General features: G+C 36.6%; 1 protein-coding gene across 1 annotated transcript; it reads right to left on the bottom strand.

Annotated features, from left to right (window-relative positions):
• Positions 1–5,322: 5,322 nt before the first annotated feature.
• LOC121417319 (E3 ubiquitin-protein ligase RING2-like) lies at positions 5,323–23,701 on the bottom strand. Its single transcript, XM_041610979.1, has 10 exons — positions 23,529–23,701; positions 23,024–23,057; positions 19,032–19,227; positions 18,378–18,501; positions 17,666–17,779; positions 16,098–16,373; positions 11,256–11,351; positions 9,341–9,485; positions 8,380–8,477; positions 5,323–6,324 (listed from the first exon to the last, which is right to left on the bottom strand). The coding sequence occupies exons 1-10, from the start codon at positions 23,541–23,543 to the stop codon at positions 6,232–6,234; spliced, it is 1,191 nt and encodes a 396-aa protein (XP_041466913.1). The 5' UTR covers positions 23,544–23,701; the 3' UTR covers positions 5,323–6,231.
• Positions 23,702–25,208: the final 1,507 nt, after the last annotated feature.

Here is a 25,208-nt window from a genome sequence, read left to right as displayed (position 1 = left end):
ATGAATCCTGTTTATTAAACAAGTCACATCTTTTCATTGAAAATTTGTAAAAAATTGAACTAATAATAATATGCCACATTTATATACCTCTTCAATTTGATACAATGTTTCTAATAGCTGCATGTTATTAACCCGGCTACCTTCCTACCAGATACCCATTTCCTAGACCTACACCTGGGGTCCGTCTTACAAAGAGTTGCGATTGATCTGATCTTTCGCAACTATGGTAGGCCAGCAAAGTCAGCATAGAAAACATATGTTTGTTCAAATTTTTTCAAGATATGAATGCATATCCATATATTCATTGATTTCTTGACAAATTGGTGCGTTCTCCTTTGTTTACAAAGGACATTGTGCAAATTTCCTGTAGAAAAATTTATGACATTGATGGATTTCCATAGAGGTACGATTGATTAGATCAACCGTAACTCTTTATAAGGGGCCCTTTTGTGTTATCCATTTATCTAATCTGTCTTACAACTGAAGTTGGATTGCACTATTAAATATTATACAAATAAAAAAACCAAATATACATAAAAGCCATAGAGACGTTTAGGTAAAACTGCTTTTGTTTTTTCAAACTAACAGCCATCACTTTGTCTATTTAATATCCTTGCTTAAAAAAAAAATGAATAAGAATATATCATCAGTCAAAATGTATAATAGAAAAACTTTAACGATACGTTGCCAATTTGCATTTTTAAAATGATTTTTGTTTTCATTATTATAATTTTGCCAATTTAAAATGTGTAGTGGTTTAATTTTCATTCAGGAACAGCTCCACATACTTATAATAGTGAACTCATTATAGCGCATTAAGGATTGCGTCAGAAATAACGCTAAATCCTTTAGTTTTGTATGCCAATGCATATTCACGAGGCATAGTCTGACTTAATAAACCCTATTATAATATCCTTCTCATAAGCTTTGGGCTCGCTAGGTTATCATGAAAAAAAAAGGAACTAGTTTGAAGTCATCAGACTGTGTGCCATTTCTGGCTTTGCTCTCTTCCATTCAATAGTATGATGTTGTTTGAAGGTTTGCATGGTGGCATGTACAATTGCTGATGTGGTTTACGGTACACCATGTGGAGTGTTATAGAAACAGTGGATAGAAGAAGAGAAGTGGATAGGCGAGAAAGTGGAGATTTGAGAGTAGAGTATTCTTTCTTGAAAATAGTCCTGAAAAGGACTGCAAACCAGAAGGAATGCTGAGTGAGAACAGCTTGAGTTGTAGAGCTGATGAGGAGATGCTGGCTTGAGTCAGCGGGTAGAGATGAGTAGTAGTGTTATGTAGTATGAATATAACTTCCTGTTATCCTTTCAGTCATTCACCCTCACTTGTTTACAAACTCTCCCAATGTCATCTTAGAATCCCAAAACCCCCAATACCATTTAACTGCTAAGCCTTGACCATAAAAAGACCAACCCTCAGTGACGTCAGCTAACTTCATGGAAGAAGTATGACTCACACTCCAGCCCCAGTCACTTGCACAGAGCATCACCACACCCCTTATACCAGAGAAAGTTTGATAGACAGTGAGCTGTAGACCAATCAGAACAAGTTTAGATCACTCCCACCTTAAATAGTTACACCCCCAAAACTAAGGATATAAATAAGACTTCTTGATTATTAAGAAGAGAGAAGACTAACCATAGAATACTAGACCCACACTCATCCAGATAGACTGACTGACTTCAAGACTTAGACGTCCATCGAATATTATATTAACTTCACTCCGAATCTTAATCTTATACCTCAAAATCATATTACATTCATCTTCCTGTAACACAACATGGCGGAGAACCCGGTTTTCTAATCGAGAAACGCTTAATTTTTATCATGGATATGTGCTTCGAGAAAAGACTGAGAATTGCTCTCCTGAAAAGACAGTTTAATCAAGATATCATCTATCCTACAAGTTTCTGCACTGGCATGAACCCCTGTTAGAACCTGAGCTACATCGGATGACAAAAATCGATGACTACAATTTCCACACTACAGAAACACACAGACGGAAGACAAAGACGGATGAACAGATGGACAATACAGACGGAGGGACGATAGGACAAGGACATCGATGACAACACAGATGACAATGACACTAACTGGAAACATGACAAGATGCAATCGTCAACGCCACGACGCCGACCACTACGACCAACTCCATGCTACTACAACAACATAAATCCTGAACTATTGAATGAATGACTGACTTTGACTCTTCCCCTGAATATATAAAAACACTGGACATTACTTTAATTGTGCTAAGACTACATTTTAATCATTCTTTTGAGTTATATTCTTCATCTCTGATCGGTAAGTGAAACCATTTTCTTTATTGTTCCACTGGCATATGAGAGAGTGCGAGAAGCACATTTCCCGCTATGATGAGGACGCCCACCGCTCACAAATTGATCGATTTATATAATATTGTTGCGGAGTGTATAGAAACTACTTTGGTGACATCACTATTTTCTGGAATCTTACAAGTGTGAATAGGCCCTTATCCTCAACACAAGGCAAGCATTACCCCAATCCACCTGTTCTATTACAATATCCAGACTAGTTGACAGGTACAATGACATTAGTGACATAAATGACCATTACTGAGAATTGCCCTATGACCTTTAAATTCCATCGAGACCACTAAAGTTTACTGTGACCTACTGACCAATTTTTCAGACAATTGTATTTTATATAAATAAGTGATTGTTTAATGTTTTGCTAAATGTGTGATTATGTAGGCCTATGTGATTGAATTAGAACTTAGTAGTAATTGTTGACAATGTGTTTACTTAAGGTTAGAACAGTATATATTTTTATGAACAAATATTTATCATCGCAAGGTTGATTACCAAGATAAGTTTGAATTATACTTGTCATAATGATGATATCTATCAAGTTTGAAAGTACTTGTTTATTTTGTTCTTTTATAACATGAATAAGGAAAGATATTCTCCAACAGGATAGGAATGATAGTAATAATTGAATTCTATGTTGATTGCTTCATTTGAATGAAGTATATAATAGGCCTTCCTAACATAGAGAAACTGTCAATTCTAGAGCGCACCTGTTAACTTTCCGCTAATTATCATGTTGATCAGATGCTAAGATTTATATAGCATACAATTTTTTTCTTGTTATTACTGTTATTGCTTGAACTAATTTAGTGTTATAGTTAGAGTGAAATTGATTTGTATTCTTCATTTGATTTGAAGGAGTTTGTACTATGTAATTAATGAACATTGATTTAATAATATTTGCTGATTGTTTCAAAGTGCATAAGTCTGCACGAGTTAATGTATATAGTATCATTATTGGTTGATCAGTTGATTAATTTACTTTATTTCAATATATTTAGTGAATGTATTCGATGTGTTAGTTATATCTTTAGTTTAAGTTGAAATTAGTTAAGATGTAGAATAAGTTTAATCCTCTTAGTATAAATAGTACGTGTGAGAGAGAGAGAGAGAGAGTGAAAGTACAGTGGACAATTGAGATACACTATTCTGGTTTCACTCACTTTTCAAAATATCCTTTGTTATCTATTTGTATACATTTTTCCGAAATGAGGAGAGGAGCCTCATTTTCCAAAGAAAGGGGATGTTATGTAGTATGAATATAACTTCCTGTTATCCTTTCAGTCATTCACCCTCACTTGTTTACAAACTCCCCCAATGTCATCTTAGAATCCCAAAACCCCCAATACCATTTAACTGCTAAGCCTTGACCATAAAAAGACCAACCCTCAGTGACGTCAGCTAACTTCATGGAAGAAGTATGACTCACACTCCAGCCCCATTCACTTGCACAGAGCATCACCACACCCCTTATACCAGAGAAAGTTTGATAGACAGTGACCTGTAGACCAATCAGATCAAGTTTAGATCACTCCCACCTTAAATAGTTACACCCCCAAAACTAAGGATATAAATAAGACTTCTTGATTATTAAGAAGAGAGAAGACTAACCATAGAATACTAGACCCACACTCATCCAGATAGACTGACTGACTTCAAAACTTAGACGTCCATCGAATATTATATTAACTTCACTCCGAATCTTAATCTTATACCTCAAAATCATATTACATTCATCTTCCTGTAACACAACAGTAGAGAGACTCAATGTTTCAGACAGGTTGACTGTCCGAAACGTCGAGTCTCTCTACTGCTCATCATCTCTACTACTCAAGCTGTTCTCACTCAGCATTCCTTCTGGTTTACAGTCCTTTTCAGGACTATTTTCAAGAAAGAATACTCTACTCTCAAATCTCCACTTTCTCGCCTATCCACTTCTTCTCTTCTTCTATCCACTGTTTCTATAACACTCCACATGGTGTACCGTAAACCACATCAGCAATTCTATAGTATGTCCTTCAGTTTTACAGTTTCAGCACTACTCACTTTCTTGTGCAAAATCACCGATGTCTAAAGGCCACCGCACACCTTATGACTGTTAGCGATCCGATTTTGGAACGAATCACATTTTTCTAATTTTCTGAAAATATGGAGGGAACATATCATTTTATTACAGGTTAAAATTAAATGAAATAATACTAATATAACCATTTTGAAAGATTGCAAGCCTTTCTTTTGGACCAAAGGCCCATTTAGTTTCAAATGCTATGACATCATTACGACTAGATATTAAATTTCGCTTTTATTCTTAAGATGATAGCACATGCCACAGTCACAGATTTGAACATATACGTATTCGTATAATGATTTCAAACATTAGACAGTAAGGTATTCCATGTCTCAATATTAGCATAAAACTATACTACGTGTTATTTCAAAATCGGGTCGCAGACCGACCGTAAGGTGTGCGGTCGCCTTTAGACATCTTCCGCAGAGGAGGCCATCATGTCATGCATTATTTGTTGTCACAGAGGGCGCTTTGCATTTCTCATGTTGAAGTTACAAATCAAATGTGAAATGTAATGAAGTCACGTAACGATAGAATGTGTGGATTTCACTTGCGCTTGCACAGCAAAAACGCACTCATCATGGCGACCCCCATTCATGGAAGACGCCAATGAACCCGGAAAATATAACTAAAGAAGTACAACATTCTAATCCCACTACCATTTTTTAATTTCATTGATATAAGATTGAATTAGAGAGCCAATACCGTGGGAAATATGAAACAAATAAACATGAGCTACCAATTACAAGCCCACTGTACACTTAAGTTTCAGGAATCAAAACATCACGGCCTAAATTCACAAAGGTGTATTTGAAAACCCAAGGCTGAGTCAATGGTTTATGCAGATTTCCTGTATAAATCACGCTTTACTGCATATATTAAAAAATGGAGAGTGGACTCATTAATTAAAAACAGTGGACTCATGGATAAAATAGCGTATCAAACCTTGGTAACAGGCGTCAAATTGGCGCACTGTGAAACAGTGCGCATCGGCATTAGACATTTTTTACACACATCCCTGACACACACTAAATTAAGTGTAATTTATACAGGAAATCTGCATAACCATGGGTTCAACCGTGGGTTTTTAAAACTTCCTTTGAGAATTTTGTCCTAATTGTTTGCGTCTAGGAAGTTTTCGGGTGGGATACAGGTACCTGGGACTCATAGACAGGTTCAGGAATCATTCATTGAATGTCACAAATCTCAGGTGTGCGTCTCCAAAGGCATAATAATTTTTAAGTATCTGTCAATGCTTTGCTAAAGGGTTTGGGAACCATTATATTCCTGTCAAAAACAGGGAGTGGTAACCCATCTCACTTTTTAAAGGTCTGCATCTCCCATGTTTTATGTGCTAACAAGTGTTCATCACCATCTTGCCAAAGGGTTTGGTCACCATTCAAGAGCTTTCATATAAACAAAGACTGGTAACCCATTTCATTTCTTAGAGAAAAAGTGCATCTCTAAGGGTCCATCACCATCTTGTTCAAAGGTTTGGTTACCATTCACAAGCTGACATATAATCAAAGACTGGTAACCCATCTCACTTCTTACCGAGAAAATACATCTCCAATGGCCTATTAACTTTCCAGTGTCTCTCGTTGCTCTGTTCAAGGGTTAGGTTACCATTCAATTGCTGTCGTCATATAAACAAAGACTGGTAACCCATCTCACTTCTTACCGAGAAAATACATCTCCAATGGCCTATTACCGGTAACTCTCCAGTGTCTCTCGTTGAGCTGTTCAAGGGTTAAATTACCATTCAATTGCTGTCATATAAACAAAGACTGGTATCCCATCTCACTTCTTACCAAGAAAGTACATCTCCAATGGCCTATTAACTTTCCAGTGTCTCTCGTTGACCTGTTCGAGGGTTAGGTTACCATTCAATGGCTGGCAAGAAATAAAAACATAAAATGTTAAATTGTTACAAATCTCAACTTATCATTGGCAGTGATTCAAACCTCTATAATGTGACCATCCACCCCAAAACCAGGGGAGCGTTTCATGAAAGGACTTGTCGGACATTTTATCCGACAAGTACCAGTTTATCCGACAGTTACCATAGGAACAGTGCCTCTCAGCCAATCAGAATCAAGGGAAGATGTCAGATCTGACAACTTGTCGGATGAAAATATTGATGAAACGCTCCCCAGCAATTAGAAAGGTTTCTGTAAAGAGCCAAAACAGTCTGTTCATCTTCAAAATGTGAAAACAAGAAAACTAACTTATCTGATAGGGGAATTTCTCATCTTTACATCGTTATACTGCCAAATTTGAAGATGCAATGTTAAATAAAAGACAAGATACAAGAGTTTCTCTGATACTATTTTTTTTGCAGGCTGATTGGAAGTTTCATTGAGATTGCAAAGTGTGCAGGTCTGATACTTGGTTGAACCACGATTTCAAACCTTGTTTTTCTCCATACATTTTGAAGCTCTGGTTGAATTTTTTCTGCTTTCAATCAAATACTTGTGATGATTATTGTTGATCAAGTTTGACAAGTTATACATCCTTGAAAGCTTAGGACGCATATTTTTTCAAGTTACTTTTGGCGACTTATTGTTGGTTTGGGCGTGGTTGGTCACATATTGTGGTATGAATGCGTGAAACATACTGTGAGAATCGGGCTTCACTGTCTGTCAAAATCCATCTGAAAATCTATTGGCGAAAAATAAACATGACAATAAACATGACAGGGATGCCCAAGACCATTTATAAACATTTGGTATTTTTTATTTTTCTTCAAAAAAAAAGAAAAGAATTTAAGGACATGGAGTTGTTTTTAGGGGGGGGAGCTTATAAACAGTACCTTTAAAAAATAAGACAACCAGTACCGGTATCACTTTTGCAAAGGATGCAAGTGGTTTTTTTTTCTAAATGTTTTTACACAAAATTTTTGTAATTTTTATAAAAATGGTGCGAATTTTGTGTGTAATGTTGATAGACTACGACAAGTCAACATACAATGAGACACAAAGATAATGTTCCAAGAATCACAAGCTAAATATCTGTTTGGACTTTGCATCATATATGAGCCAAAGAAGACTTTGTAAATATCATGAGCATTTTGCTAACAGAGTTGCCAACCTAACTGGACCAGAAGTCCTGTTTTCTCTGCAAAATCATATTTTAATTAGAAAAGGCAAATTTTTGCCATACGTAGGTCACTAGTAAACTTTCAGCATGGAATCTAGCACACCAGTGTTAAAAATAACCACTAACATTACAGTTTACATGTCTGTGTGTTATATGAATTATTAGCTCCTTGCCCACGTGTTCTTGCTGTTATCTTTGACTTAGTCAGTTCTGATGCAAATTCCTTTGCTATTTTGCTATTGAAGAACATGACTTAAAGTGATTGGTTAACATTGGTTTCACTTTTAAAAAATCTGAGCTAGAAGGTCACACTTGTCACCTGTGTCTGTGATATGATACAAAAATGAAGCCCAGAAAAAAATCGCGTTCGAAAATAATTATTTAGTGCTTCAAAAATTGAAATATAAAGTGACCGGAAACACCATTTAAATTTCGTCCCATACACTTATGTGTAGTATTTAGGCGTCTATTTACAAAATCGGGGTTTGCCTTGTAGTTTTAACTTTTCACTCTCAATAATGGTTGTTTTCAGGGTTTATTAGTTCTAATACATGCACTTGTACACACGTTTCATCTTGGTTTGAGAATTTTTTAAATCGGCTGCTCACAAAGTTAAACAATACCTTTAACAATTCAGTTACATGGTCTGCGGATGGAAATGACAAAATGTGTTGTACTAAAAAGCTCACATACACACAATCAAAACAGAGTGTTTTACACATGTATAACACCACACACATAGTCAGAATTCATATAAATCCTACTTTCTGTGCAAATATCCTGCTAATATTCAGAGAAAGCTTTAGAGAAATATCTTGAGAAAGACTGAAAGAAAAGTTCCGAACTGACCTGGAATTGACACGGTGATGGACTGATGAAGATAGTGAACTCTCCGCAATTTCCCTCGTTCTGATTGGACGAACTCTGACTGTCCATTGAACCAGCATCTATGGTAGAACGCAAGAACAAACAATTAAATGAAATTATACCTTGACAGAAGGAACAATACAGTAGTTTCCTTATGTGTTACCCAGGTTGCTACATAACTTTTTAGAGGTGCTTACCCAGTTGGGCAAGTAAATTCTTTTAGTTGGAATATACTTGCCCGGAAAAATTCTTGAAGTGTTTTACCTCTTCAAAGGAAAGTTTTGCAGTTTTATTAACCATTGACCTTTTTCTCTCTTTTGACATGAACTGATCTACATCTACATTGTTATTGCATTTTTTTCCAAAGTGATTTTTATCCTCCCTGCCATGATCAAAATTAGGGTCAATATCATATATCGACCCTAATTTTGGTCATTCTACTGTGAGAATTTTGCTTTCTACTGTGTGAATTTTGCTTGCCCATTTCAGGCAATTTTTTGGGGTCTTTACTTCAAAACACTTGCCCGACTCTAACTTGATTGCCCAGGGCAATCGGGCAAGTGCTTATGTAGCACCCTGTGTTACCTAATTTAAACCGAACCCAAGATATATGTTTAACTCTCCAAGACACAAAAATAAAGACTATTTCAAGTTTTGGCAATCACCAAATGTGCATGTCACGGCAAAAGCAATATGTATTGCCAATTCAATGATCATATTTAATACTTCTTAGTTTCTGCAAGTACTAAAATCTCCATTCTTAAAGAGAAAAAACATCGCCAGGACTGGAGATATTTGCCAAGGTGATCAATAAAAGCAATAAGTATTGTCAATTCAACGATCATACTAACATTTTAGTTTGAGAGCAATCTTTATAGATAAATGTTTGGATGGAAGTTGAGATGGAATCCGCAGGCATTGCCAATTTAGTAATCATACTAACCTCTTAGTTCGAGAGCGATCCTCATAGATAGGTACTTGGCTAGGTGATCTATTGAAGCAAGGGCCGATGTCTTGAGGTATCTCACCATGTAAGGAAACATATGGTTGACTTCATCAGGGTGAGGCTTAAAGACTAACTCTATCTCCTGGTTAGAAACACAGAAAAAAAAAAGAATGAGATATACATGTAAACAGGCTCAAAAGATAGTGAACTCAACCAGAAAATTAACATATTTGAAAGTGTCTAAGTTTAATAATAATAATAATCCGCTTTTATATAGCGCTTAATCCATCGGAACGACGTGTCTAAGCGCTTTACAGATATATTATTACCCCGGTCATCGGATTCAATCAGTCATTCCCGCACACAATGTGTGCACATCCTCCACTCCCTGGGGAGTATTCCAGTCAGTTGCCTGTGAGGCGCACACAATACTGGACAAGCTACGATGACTTTCACATCCAACCGGGTACCCATTTAGCACCTGGGTCGAGAGTGGCAAAGTGTGGATTAACGCGGTGGGATTCGAACACACAACCCTCTGTTTACAAGGCGAGAGTCAGAACCACTACACCACGGCTCCTCCTAAGTTTTGCCATGTTATAGATATTTAATTTAAGTCAGGAGATAAAATATTACATTCATTGGAGTCTGTTTCTGCGGGCTAGCCGAACAGTAAAGTGTTGTCTACATTCAACACTCAGCATGAAGGAGGGCATTTTATATTGGGGTTCACTGACTTTTGAGCAGAACTGTATATGTAGTTTAGTTGCACTTTGGACCATTCCGAGAAACACCATGTTTTTTTATTCTCACTTATTGCAACATTCTTATGAGAAACTAAATTGTCATGATGTACTACCCTATCATGTAAACATAAAATTGGGTATTAAAGAAATCTACCTGTCTTCATAGTTTTTACGATATTCTTTCCAAGAAAATTTCTGTGTGGACCAAACCCCTTTTGCAACTAAACGGAAATGGACCTAACCCCTTCTGAAAAAAAAAAAAAAAATCTTTGCCATTTTAGTTCGCTTTTTAAAAGGAATTTCAACTTTTCTTTGGTATCATCTAGAGCTACTAAAAATCTATCCAATGAGACATAAAAATCAAATTTGATGAAAATTGGACCCAACCCCTTTCGCCTTAGAGCTCTTCATATGTCAAACCTGTCAATAAAAGGTGAAGTTCACCCTGATAATAAAGGATTTTAGTAAAAGTAGAAAACACACAGAAAAATATTGAAGATTTGACAAAAATCCACAAAGAATGCTGTAGATATGAACGTTTAAGGTTTGAATTTATTATGTCAAATACGAGCAACCACCCTATATGGCATGTTATCAATGCCATATCCAGGACCCCGGCTTACAAAGAATTACGATTGATCCAATCAACCACAACTATGGACGGCCAGCAATGTCAATATCTAAAATGCACATCTGTTCAAGATATATTCTAGATATAATGAATATTCATACTTTCATCAGTTTCTTGAAAATTCAGTGTGTTTTTCTTTGGTTAAAAAGGACATTGTGCAGCTTTATCGAAAAAATTATGACATGGATGGATTTCCATATAGTTGAGGTTGATAGGATCAATTGTAACTCTTTGTAATACGGGGCCCTGAAGAATTGAAATTGATCTGATCAATCACAACTATGGAAAGCCAGCAAAATCAACATATAGAATGCAATTTGTTCAAAACAAATTCTAGATATGAATGTATACCCATAAATTCATTGATTTCTTGACAATTTGGTGTGTTCTTTGTTTACGGAGGACATTTTCAAATTTCCTGTAGAAAAAGTTATGACACTGATGGATTTCCATAGAATTATGATTGATTGGATCAATCGTAACTCTTTGTAAGATGGGGCACAGGTGAGATAACAAATTGTCTATACGGACTTACATTAGATGGGTCTGGTAAGTCGATACTACCCTCCCCCTCTCCCTCCACGTCTCCACAACTACTGGAATCATCCGATGTTCTTGCCCGTTTCATCGCCTAAAAAATGAAAATAAAACAAAGTTATATGTGAAAGCATCGAACATTCAGTGCTGAGTGATACAATATATTTCGACATCACTCAGTAACAAAAAGGAAAATGTACTTTATGGCGGACCGTGACCAGAGACAAAGCATTGTTCAGAAAGAATACAGTGCCACTCCAATCAATTGTCTCCTACGAGTCACGGTCCGCCACTGGTGCTAAATCAAATTACAATTGGATTGAGTTTGGATTACTGCTTATAATGAACATACATTTGTGTTAAAATTTAGGGAACCCCACCCCAAAATGCACTCCTCCATGCAAAGTATTGAATGTAGACAATACACGTACGTGCACGAGCCATAGACCCAACGTCAGCTTAAAGGGCGACGCCATATTGCCAGATTCTGACCAGATTTGGCCCGCGCCCTCACCCGGCTAACGTTGAGCGCCATTCATCTATACACTAATTCCTCTTGATTACCATTGATAAAAACCTCGTTCAAATCTTTTCTGGAATTCTTATGAATAAGCGATTGATGTTTTTCCGTTAATCAAATATCCTTTATTACACCCATATTTTTGTGTTATTTATGACATTTTTATTTTAATCACAATTTTAGTCCAAACGCGGGTCAGTTTTTGAGAACCCACGTTGTTTGTGCATGCCCACGTATGGCCTTACGCGTATTGAACGGAATGATGTTGGGTCGAACAACAGAATATGGTTGTGATTGTTTGTTCCGTGTTTGTTTGGGATGAGGTATGATGGCGACCAGTCACGTTTGACAGTACCGCCAAATCGTTAAGATTAACTAATTAAGGTCAAGGTGAGATAAGAGAAATGAGCAAGGCGCTTTATAGGGGGGGGGAGAGAGAGGGGGGGCGGGGGGAGTTAAGAGGACCCAGTGGGGATACAGTTTCATCATGCAGTACATGGCGTCGATGAACTTCATTTTTTTTCTTCAAAATGTGGAAAGTGACAGAAAAATCAGAAAAAAGGTTAATTGGTTCTGATATTGAAAAAAAAAACAGAATTTATCAAGATTGCTGTTTAATATTCTTCATCATGGTTTTAGAATTTAATTCAGTTTATCTGATAAGTATAATTCTTTCAAACAACTCAAATTGTGATTAATCGTATTGGATTTATTTCACTCTTTTCTTTCGCCTTGTTTTTTTTTCCAAAAAATCAGGGAGCTGAAAAATATGAGAGCTAGAACGTAAAGATATGGACTCCGTAACACAAAGGTTTGCGATGAATAGCAAATATGAAAGAACGCTTCTGATTGGTTCTTAGTCAGTATTTTGCGACAAATGCGTGTGTAACATTGATCTTGATTAGCCAATTCATTTAGCGATTGATCGCTAATCTTTGTGTTACGGAGCCATGGTGTAGCTATGACGTTGGAGAGGGCGCAGCCCCATGCACTTGCAGATCCAGATCGATTTTTATAGGGGACACTTAGAGTGCCCCTATATTTCTTCAGTATTATTTTTACACGCAAAAAAAGTAAAAGACATCATGCCACCGACAGCTGCCTCGTCAAAGGGGGGCGGTCAATTATTATTTTTTTTTTTCATTTTGTCCTCGATAGGGAAGCGGGGGGGGGTCAATTCATTTTATATACATTTCTATTGTGTTTATATATGGGGGGGTCTGCTACTGAGCATGTTTTACAAGGGCTTAATATAACAGAAATGGCATGATTTAACACAATAAAATGTATCATGGAGGTTAATACTAAATTAAAACATAATTAATAATTGTTTTAATTGAAAATGAAAATAATAAAGGCACCCATAGATCTTAAAAACATCTCGTAAATACAGGCCTAAACCTGTATTTGAAGTTGAACAGGCATAAAGTATAAATGTTTAGCTATAGCTGATGCTTTGATCCCGCAACCAAATAATGTTGGCATAAACTAGCTGTTATATCAGTGGCGTAACGAGCGAAAAAAATTGAGGGTTATATACGATATGGCGTATCGATCAGGCAAAATTTAAAAAGTATTTAGTAAGTTGCAACCGACATGAGCATAATTTTGATGTTTTTGTTACAAAAATCCAATTGAACAATTTCGCAAGATTCTCTTTCCTTTTTCTCTTTTTTTTTTGATTGGGCCGGGGCATGCAAGACCCCCCCCCCCCATAATTATAAAGCACCACTCTTTGTTATGCCACTGTCTAAAATTGGATTTAAACTTTTAGAATTTAAATCTCTTATCTAATTAATCTAAAGGGATAAGAATAAGACAAAAAATAGTTCCAGATTACTTATTTCAAAGTATTTTTACTTAACTCCCCAACTCTGCTCTTGCTGCACTGCACGTAACGGCCTTCCACCTAAGGGCCAGGCCGACTCGCCCCGTGAGCAAGTGACCGCGTTCGCGTAAGTTCACCCGAAGCCATGACTAAATTCTGACCATAAACATCACCTAACTAATCACTCTCTGACAATATTTCAAAGTGTATTTTATTACAGTCGATCCTTTGGGCCATTAAACGATAATATTTCCAATGTTATCATGACAAATAATTTTAATGAGATAGTGGCATTGTAGAAAAAACAAATTTATAAGCACGAAATGGCACCAGATATATCATCAAACATACAGCGCAGCGTTCGGGACTGGTGAGTGGGACGGCTCGCTTGGTGTTTTCGCCCCGACGAATTCGGCGAAAACGTTACCATTGCGCCGTGCGAATGTTCAATCTGCGGCTCTCAATCAGAGACTTGAATGTCTCTTTTTTCATTATCGAAAATGAATCATAGACTTTGTTTGATTTATTTACAAGTAAGTTGCATATCCGTCGTGATAATTAGGAAAATCCATGATGTCTTCTTCTAATTCTGTAAAAATTACGTCTTCAAAATGCCTGTGTCAGAAAATTGCCGGAAATCATAAAAACTTGCCTAAAATATCTCTTTTTGAAAGTTCATCCATGGTCTGGAAAAAAATGTTATAACTTTTGTAGACGTATACCGTAAACAAAGACATCCTCGATCACTGAAATAAAGTGCTTGCTAAGCTTTTTTAACTCCAACCATGTTACCATGACAACTTGGGAAAACCCTTATTTTTTCGAAAAAAAACTTTGGTTTTAAGGGTCATTTTACAGACATAAAACTAACCCAATTTTGAAGAATTGTGTTTAAGTTTCACATAAAACTGAATTATCTATGTTTATACTTTCGTATATGAATATTCATATTTCTTATAGAATCTTAGTTTTTGATTGGTCAATGTTTCAGTCATGGATAATGACTAAGCGTAAAAAAATCTGAAAATGCGCATTTTATCGGCAACCAACAAGCAAGATGGCGGAACACATTAAGTTGGCGCTTTGCACATACGTGAATAAGGCTAGTATTCTGACGTCGGGATTAACTTAGACCATTGTCTAACTCTGTGCTAAAATTATGGGAAGCCAAACGTTTCAAAAATTTGTTGACAGTGATTGTTTCTCACGTTCTCTGTGCTCTTTACAAATTCTTTAATGGTGAAGAAAACTGTCATACTTATCCTCCCCAGGCAGTTAATAATGCTTTGGGTGTCAAATGAGCTGATACATTGAACCTCTACTGTTAGAGATTTATGTAACAACTGGCTTTCCATAGTTAAACCACAACTTTAAATTAAACTTGACTTAAGAATGCGGGCCTATAACTACAATGTTCAATGAGCCCAGACAAACAAACTTTATTAAACTTAATATTTTATCACCTGACTTGATAATGAAATATCTCAAACATTGCAGAACTTGGACACTTTAGACAAGTTAACTTTCTGGTGGGGGGCTTCACTAACTTTTGAGCAACACTGTTATAATGAACTTTTAGACTCGGCCATATATCAAGTTATCAGCGCTAATTTGCTGGAGAGAATCGAATAACATTGGAATCAAATACAGACCAGAACTTCTGTCGACCGTTCTCACCAGATTAACCAAATAGCCCCAAAACCGCCCGAGACCACCCTTCCTGTTACACACTGAACCGCCCTTTCAAATTTGAACCATGATTGATTCAAAAGGTCATCTTCACTTCTAATAATCTATCATCTATTCTGTAGATGGTATCATTGCAAATATATAGTTTTTCTTTTTTTTTTACTTTCCAAAGGTCAAATGTCAAAGGTCAATATTCGTACATCTGATTGAACTTTACCATGTACCATTCTATTCAGCATGTCCTATGCTACAAAATAAATACAACTTGTAATGAACAAAAGTGAATGTATAAAAAAACTGTTTCACTTTGTTGGAACAATGCCTACTAATTACCAGTTTTACTGTTTCCTCCAGTGAGAGATTGCCATTATGCATATAATCTGTAGGTGCTATAGGGTTAACACAAATGAGAGCATAACTTGTGACACATAAAGTCAAGGAGAAAAGTATGAGTGGAGACAGAAAATAATACTAAAATGTTCCATTTTCATAGCACAGCTACTATAATTGCATATACTCTACTGAGCTTGGTATCATATTATTACCCCGGCTGTAGCAGAACCACCATATAGGTGCTAAATCATTCAAGGAATAAATCCTACCAGGTACCCATTCACCTCACCTGGGTCGAGTGCAGCACAATGTGGGTAAATTTCTTGCTGAAGGATAACACGCCATGGCTGGGATTCGAACCAACGTCCCTCTGATTGAAAGACGACAGTCGTAAACACTAGACTACGGCGCCCTCACAGATGGGAGTGGATTAACAAAAAGGTTGATTATTTTATGGTATTCAATCGTACCTGAAGAGAATCCCGATCCTGGAATGAATTGCACCCTTGACTAGATGATAAATCCTCCGAATGCGATCTCATTAATCTCCTCTCCTCCTGAGGGGATTCCGACGGGGGTGTCAGGGGTGCAGAGGGAGGAGGGGCAAGCGCTAATCCCTCCGGGCCTGCCGGTGCTTGAGGGTCGCCGTTCAGGTCCCCATCACCACCACCTCCGCACTGGGCGGGGTCAAGGGCGGAGTCATCTGGGGGTAGCTCGCCACCAGCAAGGTTGAATTCTGGTTTCCTCTGCAAATTCAATTCAATTCAGTTCAGTTCAATTAAATTTAGTTCAATTCAGTTTAGTTCATTCTTTTTAATTAAGTTCATTTCAGTTTGATTCAATTAAGTCAAGTTTAGCTCAATTCAATTCAATTCAGTTCAGTTCAATTAATTTCAATTCATATTATTGAAATTCAATTGAATTACATGAATTCAATCTATTTCAATTCAATCTCATTCAGTTCAATTCAGTTTAGTCAAGTTTTGATCTGCTCGACTTAGTTCAGTTCAATTACGTTCAATTTAATTTGATTTAACCCTATCTAGGCCGGGGTATTTTGGGAGTTCATATGGCCGGGGGGGGGGCCTCCCCTATGATCTTGGCCGTCGACCATGCGATCGCGCCAAAAATTGGCACGCGGGTTGCCTGGGACATAATCTACTAGATTGTCTAGTAATTTATTTCATCCGAATCGCTATTAAGTGATAATGCTAATTTATGCGTAATTAGTATGCGAAATCATACTTTTTCCTCTAACTCCCTAAATAAAGCTCCAAATTTACTAATTTTTGGTATAGAAACTCTTTGTGGTGTTCTTAGCAAGTGTACATGAAAAAAATTGCGATATCAAATAATTTTCTTATGTATTTTATTGTTTTTTGCAATTTCTTATGTATTTCTTTGTTTTTTTACCTTTCGTTTTTCATTGTTTTTGTCAATGAAATTTATTGGGGACTCTTCTGTGATCATAAAAAGCATAAAATAAATACATTTAGACCAGCAAAACTAAAAATAATCATACATTTATGAATTTTGGTTGAAAACACAATTTGCATTGACTTTGTACACGAAATCACGTTTTTGAGCAAATTTTGGTCTGACATGCACTTACATAATGTTACGTAATTTCGGAACCACGTACCTAGGTGACTTAAAGTTGGTCTCAAAAGTTGCGCAAGACTTGAAAGTAAAAAGTCAGCGAGCGGCGCGGTCAAAAAATTTCGCACGGAAAAATATTGCGCGATATGTTGAGGGGGGGCCTCCGAGGCCCCCCCGGCCTAGATAGGGTTAAATCAACTTAATTCAAATTCAGTTTGATTTGATTTGTTATGATCCAATTCAATTTGATGCAACACAATTTAAATTCAGTCAATTTCAAAGCATTTCAATTCAATAATACATTAATTCAAATCAGATTTTTTTAGAGAAGAGAAAAAAAAGAGGTCCCAAGTGTTCTTCATGGATAACTTTCTGTAATACACATCAAGGAAAAAATGTGAGGTCTTTGATTGTATTGGGAAGATGCTGAAATACTTACTTTTGGTGGAACTCTTTGCGCTCTGTTCAAAGCTTGTACCTTGAGCCCTTCCTCAATACTAGAGCTTAGAGCAGTAGCGTTATGTCTCTTGTTGAGTTTGGCCAAAACCCTCTCCTAAAATAGGTAATACAAACAAAGCAATGAAAGGACCACTTTAAAAATCAAAGTCATTATGACACTAATAATATGGTAAATTTTGAGAATACTAGAGCTCAGAGCAGTAGCATTATGTCTCTTGTTGAGTTTGGCCAAAACCCTCTCCTAGAATAGATAATACAAACAAAGAAATGAAAGGACCACTTTAATTTAATTTACAATCTTTGGAAATGCATAGAGACGTTCAATGGTATGTGATTAGAACGTACAAAAAACTGAATAGTATCATTTCTATTGTTGTTATTTACAAAATATTTATCCAGAGTAGCAACTTCAGTTATTGTAACTCCTCTATTAATGTAGTAGTAACCCAGGCTTTTATATCTATATTTGTTCCCGGATTTGAACCCCAGACCTTGCAGTTCAAAGTCCAGAGACTTATCCACTCAGCCATCAGAGTCCTGTTTCATTTCAGAGAAGTTACCATAAACTCTCATGCACCAGGTCCCTCGCTTGTAATATTCATTAAAAGTCACACAAATGCAACATCCCTACCTCCTACATCTTCTATGATGTAACAATTGAAATATTTAAATCATCCTGTTGCCATGGTTACCTGATGAGCTTCGTATTCATCTCTGCTGGGATAGATCTTTGAGATGAGGGCATCGAAATTTGGGTCTGGCCGCAGAGACCGCTTGGAGACGAGCTTTTTACGACACGTCGGGCACTCCTTGTTCCTATTTGGAAACAAGCAATGAAAATAATCCTCAAATTGCCACCACGACCAATTTGGTAATAACCATGTCATCTTATAAACAGCAACATATCATAAGACTATTCAAATTAAAACAGACTACAGGACTTCAGGAAACTTTAAAATAATAATCTTTAATCCTCAAATTGGCATCATTTGTTAGTTAATTTCTCATTCCTACATATTTCAAGAAAAAAAAAACATATAGATACTACATGAACTAAAATGGATTATGAGAGTAAATTATAAGTGAAAACTGCAGGAATTTTATTTTTAATTATTTAAAAAGAATTTTTTTGATGGGGGGAGGTGGGATTTTCCCAAATTACTGTCAAGATCTGCATATATATGCTATGATATTGTGGTGAATGGGGATTTACCAGCGCTCTTCTGACCATTTTAGAGGCGAAATCATGGAGAGCCCATTTCCCAGGGAAACCTACCAAAATGAATATAAAAATAGCAATTTAATATTCATCGCTTGATAATTTGAATCAAAGTGAACTACAATACCCGCTTCGAAGCGCTGTGATGATGCAATCCTGGCAGAAACGATGTAAGCATTCCTTGGTGGTATATGTATTCTTTAGCATGTCAAGACATATAGGGCACATCAGCTCACTGTGTAGACTCCGGGGAGACACTGCGATCTCGGTGTCATCGGTGATCGCTTCTTGCGGGGATCGGTGAAGCTCGTAAAGGCTCAATTCTAGAGGGCGTAGCAGGGAGAGATACGCTCATATTTAATGTACCTAATAAGACAACTTGGCCCCGTCTTACAAAAAGTTAAGATCAATCGTAACTCTATGGAAATCCATCAGTGCCATAATATTTTCTACAGGAAATTTGTGAAATGTCCTTTGTAAACAAACGAGAACACACCAAGCTGTCAAGAAATCAATGAATTTATGGATATACATTCATATCTACAACAAATTTTGAACAAACATGTATTTTATACATTGCCTTTGCTGGCTTTCCATAGTTGCGGTTATAGTTGTGCATATCACTGTTTTGTGAAAAATAAGCGAAACTTTAAAATGTCATAACTCTCTTATTTTAAATCCAATTTTGATGAGTTTTTTGCACTATGCTAGTTTGACTTTTTCTCTTTTTATTCAAGTCAGCATTTTCCTGGGGTGGACTTGACCTTTAAGGCTGAATTATTTGTGAAATATACACGTACAATAATAATAGTTGCTGTCTCGAAACGCGGGAGTTTTAAATAAACTGAAACATGAATTTCCTCACCATATTCTACTATCACTATACTTTACTCTCATATCATCCTACCTCAACTATGGTATTTTAGCCTGGGGCAACGGGGCTAAATTCCTGCTTGATAGGATTTTATTACTCCAGAAACGCGCAATTAGAAATATTAACTGTGTTGGTTACCTATCTCATACATTTCCATTATTTCTAAAAAACAAACTACTTCGTATTACTGATCTTTATACCTACAACTTAGGAATCTTTATGTATCAGTTAAATGCCAATGATATACCTTCTGTTATTGCCTCCCTTTTTTAAAAAAATAGCAGTGTCCATGGATATCCTACTCGGCAAAGTAATCTGTTTCATCTTCCTCATGTGAGAACTTCATTTGCCAAAAGCATTGAAATTTTGGGATGGACACATGTAAGAAATAGGACAAACGCCCCAAAAATTTTTGACAAGCAAAAAAAAAAAAAAAAAAAAAAAGGTCATCAACTTAAATTTTAGGGGGGGACATCACACGTTTCAGGGGGGGCCACGTGAATTTAGGGGGGGATGCAGGAAAAAAAATTGACAAGCAAAAAAAAAAAAATAATAAAAAAAAAAAAAAAAAGTTATCAAAAAAAATTTAGGGGGGACCGTCCCCCCCCACCTAAAATTTAGGGGGGGACACGTCCCCCCCGCTTCCGCCGCCTATGGCAAAAAGGAATATCACTTTTACAGGCCCTAAATTTTGGAATGCCCTCCATAATGATCTATTACATTCACCCTCAATATATGTCTTTCGACGAAAGCTGAAACACCATCTTCTCAAGGACTATACTTAGCACGAACACAGTTGTGTACCTTTTTAATTAGTTATAGCCTCATTCCATTTGCTCTACTGGTTTATACCAAATTGATTTTTTTTATTATGTCTTATTCTTTCATTGCTCCTTTATCATCATTGCGCGTGGGTTGTCTTAATCTTCTTACTCATCATTTATGTATTTGTGTATCCCAAGTTTTTGTTTACTTTTTGTTTGCCCTTTTATTTATCCCTCTTGTCGTATTGATATTTTTACGGGACTCTCACTGCATATTCCTTGGAGCCTTCAACCAACAAGCTCTGCTTTTACTTTTGGCTCCCCATATCTTCACCTCACATTTTCTTTCACTGTCATTATATTACAACAATTTACAAGAATGCATTATAGTACTTTTTTTTCTAATATATTAAGTATACTTTTCATATTTTACGACATTTATTTATGCTTACCTATAATAATTTGTATTGTATATTATTGTTTGTCTTGTATAATATTATTGTTGACATTGTTGAAAGTGTGGTATGCTTGATATGAATAAAAACCTTGAACCCTTGAACCTTAATTTCAGAGGCCCATATTCTGAATTCCAGTTTAATGCAAACTCTGGACTAAAGTTGTGGTTCAACTATGGAAAGCCAATTGTGACACTGATCTCTAACTGCACAGGATCAAATTACCAACTCATTTCTCACTTCAATAGTTCATGACTGAGTTAGAATGTGAACTACTAAAGCTTTAGTCAACATTAAAGCATGGAAAAGGAGTACAGAAAACTCAAGAAATATAGGATATAAACACTATGGCCCATATTCTGAAGTCGGGTTTAACTTAAACGCAGGTTTTAAGTTGTGGAGTAAGTATGGCGAGCCACTAACAGTAGAGATATCAAACTTAAGCTCATTTGGCTCTCAAATCATTCATAATTGTCTAGGAAGTATAAAAAGATTAATTGGCTTCACCATCGATGAATCAGGAAAGAGCACAGTAAACATAAGAAACATACAACTTAATAACAAATTTGATAGTTTTGGCTTCCCATACTTAAACCACAATTTTAAACCTGAGTTTAACTTAAACCAGACTTCAGAATACGGGCCAATGGGTAGTATTATCATAACCATGGTTTAGTTTAACCTGGGTTCACATATAATCACACTTTTATAGAGCACTATATCAATTTATTCACCTACTGAAAACATCCACATGGTGCAGCAAAATTTATCAAAGTAATTAAGTGAAATGAGAAAAATTGTAAAATATTTTTAATCATAATTAAGTTTTTAATGAATTAATTGATACATTTTTACCACAAATATGGAAGAAGTACAGTATCATGAAGCCCAGCATTCCATAGAACTGTGGTTTAAATTTGTTGACATTTTTTGGCTTACCATAACAGGGTGCTACATAACTTCTTAGAAGCTCTTGCCCTGTCGAGCAAGTAAATTTTTAAATAGTTGGAATATACTTGCCCAAAAATCTATTTCACCTGCCCTTAAAAATCCTTGGAAAAAGTTTTAACTCTTCAAAAGAAAGTTTTGCAGATTTAAAAAGTATTGACATTTTCCTCTCTTTTGACATGAAATGATCTACATGTACCTTGCATTTCTTTTTCCAAAGTGATTTTATCTTGCCTGCCATGACCAAATAATCATATTGACCCTAATTTTGGTCACTCATCTGCAAGAATTTTGCTTTCTACTGTGTGAATTTCGCTTGCCCAATTCGGGCAAGTAGTTTTGGTCTTTACTTCAAAACACTTGCCCGACTATAACTTTTACTTGCCCCGGGCAATCGGGCAAGTGCTTATGTAGCACCCTGCATAATTTTAGCACAAAATTAGACCATAGAGAACGTTAAGATGGACTTCGGACTATGGGCCAGGGAACCTGTTTTTCGCTCGTTCAATGACATTTGCTCCAGCGACAATTGTTCTGCTGTAAATTCCACCATTGTAACACCATACCCTATCCTAAACCAAACCTTAAACCTAACACAAAACCCTATTGCAGCCCTAACCTGAAAAGTAAAACTATATCTAATACCGCTTTCATAGTGAAGGCTATAGTAACTCCAGGTTGAGTTGATCCACTTGTACTGTGGACCGACTTTAAACCCCCTTTCATATTGGCAAGCACCGCATCGGTGTATCCGCAGTCGTTGCCATGGTTTCCAAGCGAGTTCGCGCCATACGTGTGGCGAGATCACAGCGATAAGCGCATACCGCATTTCCGGTGCGGAGTAACTCCGTTTGTAACCCTCTTCTCGAAGTGGGTTGAGTACTCCGCTTTGAATCCGGATCGAACTAATCTCAGAATTTTCATATTGCCCTCCAAAGTGGAGTAACTCCTCCTGGACTCCGGACTAACTCCACTTCGGCTCTCAATATGAAAGGGGTATTAGACGAAATAAAGCCTGGAGCAACTGTCGCCAGAGCAATTTTCGCCTGAGCAATTGTCGAGTTATCGCTTTGCTTACCCCATGATTTGCTTGGTTGGGAATTTCCACTTGCCTGTCATGAAAGAGAGAGAGAAAAAGTGTTAACAGGGTTGCGAACTTGCGATATAGAACATTTTTATTAAACACGAATAAAGAGATGAAAAGAGTGAGTTTGGCAAAATCATATCTAAGACTAAATAGGCCTAACTGAAATAAAACGGATGTCTTTCTAACATTTTTATTTTGGTCTTGATAGACTTGAAACATGTGAAACTTTGGCTATGAATTTTCAACTTGTTTAATACTTGAAGACTCTTTCTGCCATACCAGTTTTAGAATATCAATCATGGTCACTTCCTCACCCGTATCCCCCCCCAAAAAAAAAAAATGCAGTGCATGCCATGAACATGTCCTGCACACAAAGTCAACAGACACAGCGCACGCACGTACCACGGTACCGCCTACCGGTACGATACATAGACAATCAACAATACATGCATGCACAAAAATTAATGTTAATCAATGAAAATGTCGATCGGCCTACCTGTGTAACAGCCATTTTCTCTGGTTTCGTAGAAATTCAGGAGATCTAAATGAATTCAGACAAAAAATAATCAAACTAGATATGCACCGATCCAATTATTCATTAATTATATTTCATGCAGAAGCTCAAATTCAGCTTTTCATGAGCGGAAAACTCAGCTAAGGACAGGAAAATCCGTCTCTGTCCTGACAAATAATGAGTTTTTATTTCGAACTTTCTGTCGAATAATATTAATTATGATCATGTATTTTGGAATAAAAATATTTTTATAAATAAATAAAATAATTTTTTATAAGAAATTATCCAAAATAGGTTTTTAAAATATAGAATTATATCAGAAGAAAAAACTACTTTGTAATTTGACCTTTGACACGCCCATATAAACAATTTTTTACTGAGTAGAGTTGTCAAGCCTTCTATGCTAATGTGAGTAGATTCGGAAGATCTAACTAAATTTTTCCTTTCTATTGTTCTCTGATTTATACAGAAATTTGTATAATCTAATGCCAGGCTCATCTTCCTTATATAAAAAAACATTTGCGGTCTATCAAAGTTGATTTTAAAGTCCTTTTCAACCGCAGAAGAAGACAGCGGAAGTCAGTTCGAGACTGTGCCGGTTTGCCTCGCTGCGGCCTCGGGGCGCGACCCCACTGCCTAGTGCCTGGCGCGGCGGGTGATAATTAATTGCTTGCTTGTTATGACTCATTCACTTTGTCATAAAATTGAATGATTGAGTGAGCTTGATCTGAGAGTGAGAGTTAGAGACAGCATAGGAATCAAGAGAGAGAGATATTATTAATATATTGCTAGACTTTGTCATGTTCATGATGTTGTTAGTTTTTGTCCAAACATGCCAAAGGCAAAGCACTCGAGCGATGTTTGTCTTTGTCCAAAGCACTCGAGCGAAGTTTGTGCAGGCTCCACTCCATTCACTACCAGTACCACTACTTAACGCTCCACCTACTCGAATGTCGAGACTGCACTCGATCTGATATTCCGAGTGACAAAAGTGGGATTTTATGGGGGAAAATATAAAATTCATGCAATTTCACGATCTTTAAAGTTGACTTAAGAAGGGGCTGATTGTTCATAATTATGGGTTCCACACACGTGTATCAGCTGTTCAAACAGATAGCATGTCACAAAAATCCTCTGCCTTCTCGATATTTTGCTTTGAAAGTCGATTGAAATCCGCCACCTGTCAGAGCCTGAGAGACGAGTGTTCAGAAAAATCACTGAGGGGAATTTAGTATAAGAGGTGCCTGAATGTAATTTACAGAAATGCTATGCAGAGAGAGAAAGATGATTTTACAAATATTTTCAATGCAACTCAAACAAATAGGAATCATATGTACAAATCTTTACTTTCCCTGTATGAAAAATAGTATGAATAACTATCATGAACTCTTAAATCATAATGTAAGATTGCAAACAGTGAGTTATTGAATAATATTTTCACTATTTCTCGTTTATCATGAAGTTCCATCAAGTGAGCAGCTGGAAAGTAGATCCGACGGCTAGCTAAGCTCTGCGCACGCTGCAAGCCTACACATATATAATACACACAACACCCAGGCATTGAGTGTACTGTAGTGGTCTGGTATGTCGACCCACAATTCATGACCATGCAGCGATCCCCTGACGGCTTTTTCTTCTTTCCTTTTGTCTTTGACTCCATTT

This window comes from Lytechinus variegatus, chromosome 6, assembly GCF_018143015.1.
Source record: "Lytechinus variegatus isolate NC3 chromosome 6, Lvar_3.0, whole genome shotgun sequence".
NCBI lineage: Eukaryota > Metazoa > Echinodermata > Echinoidea > Temnopleuroida > Toxopneustidae > Lytechinus > Lytechinus variegatus.
The sequence above is the reverse complement of the archived record's forward strand: the minus strand, read 5'-3'. Positions and strand labels throughout refer to the sequence as shown.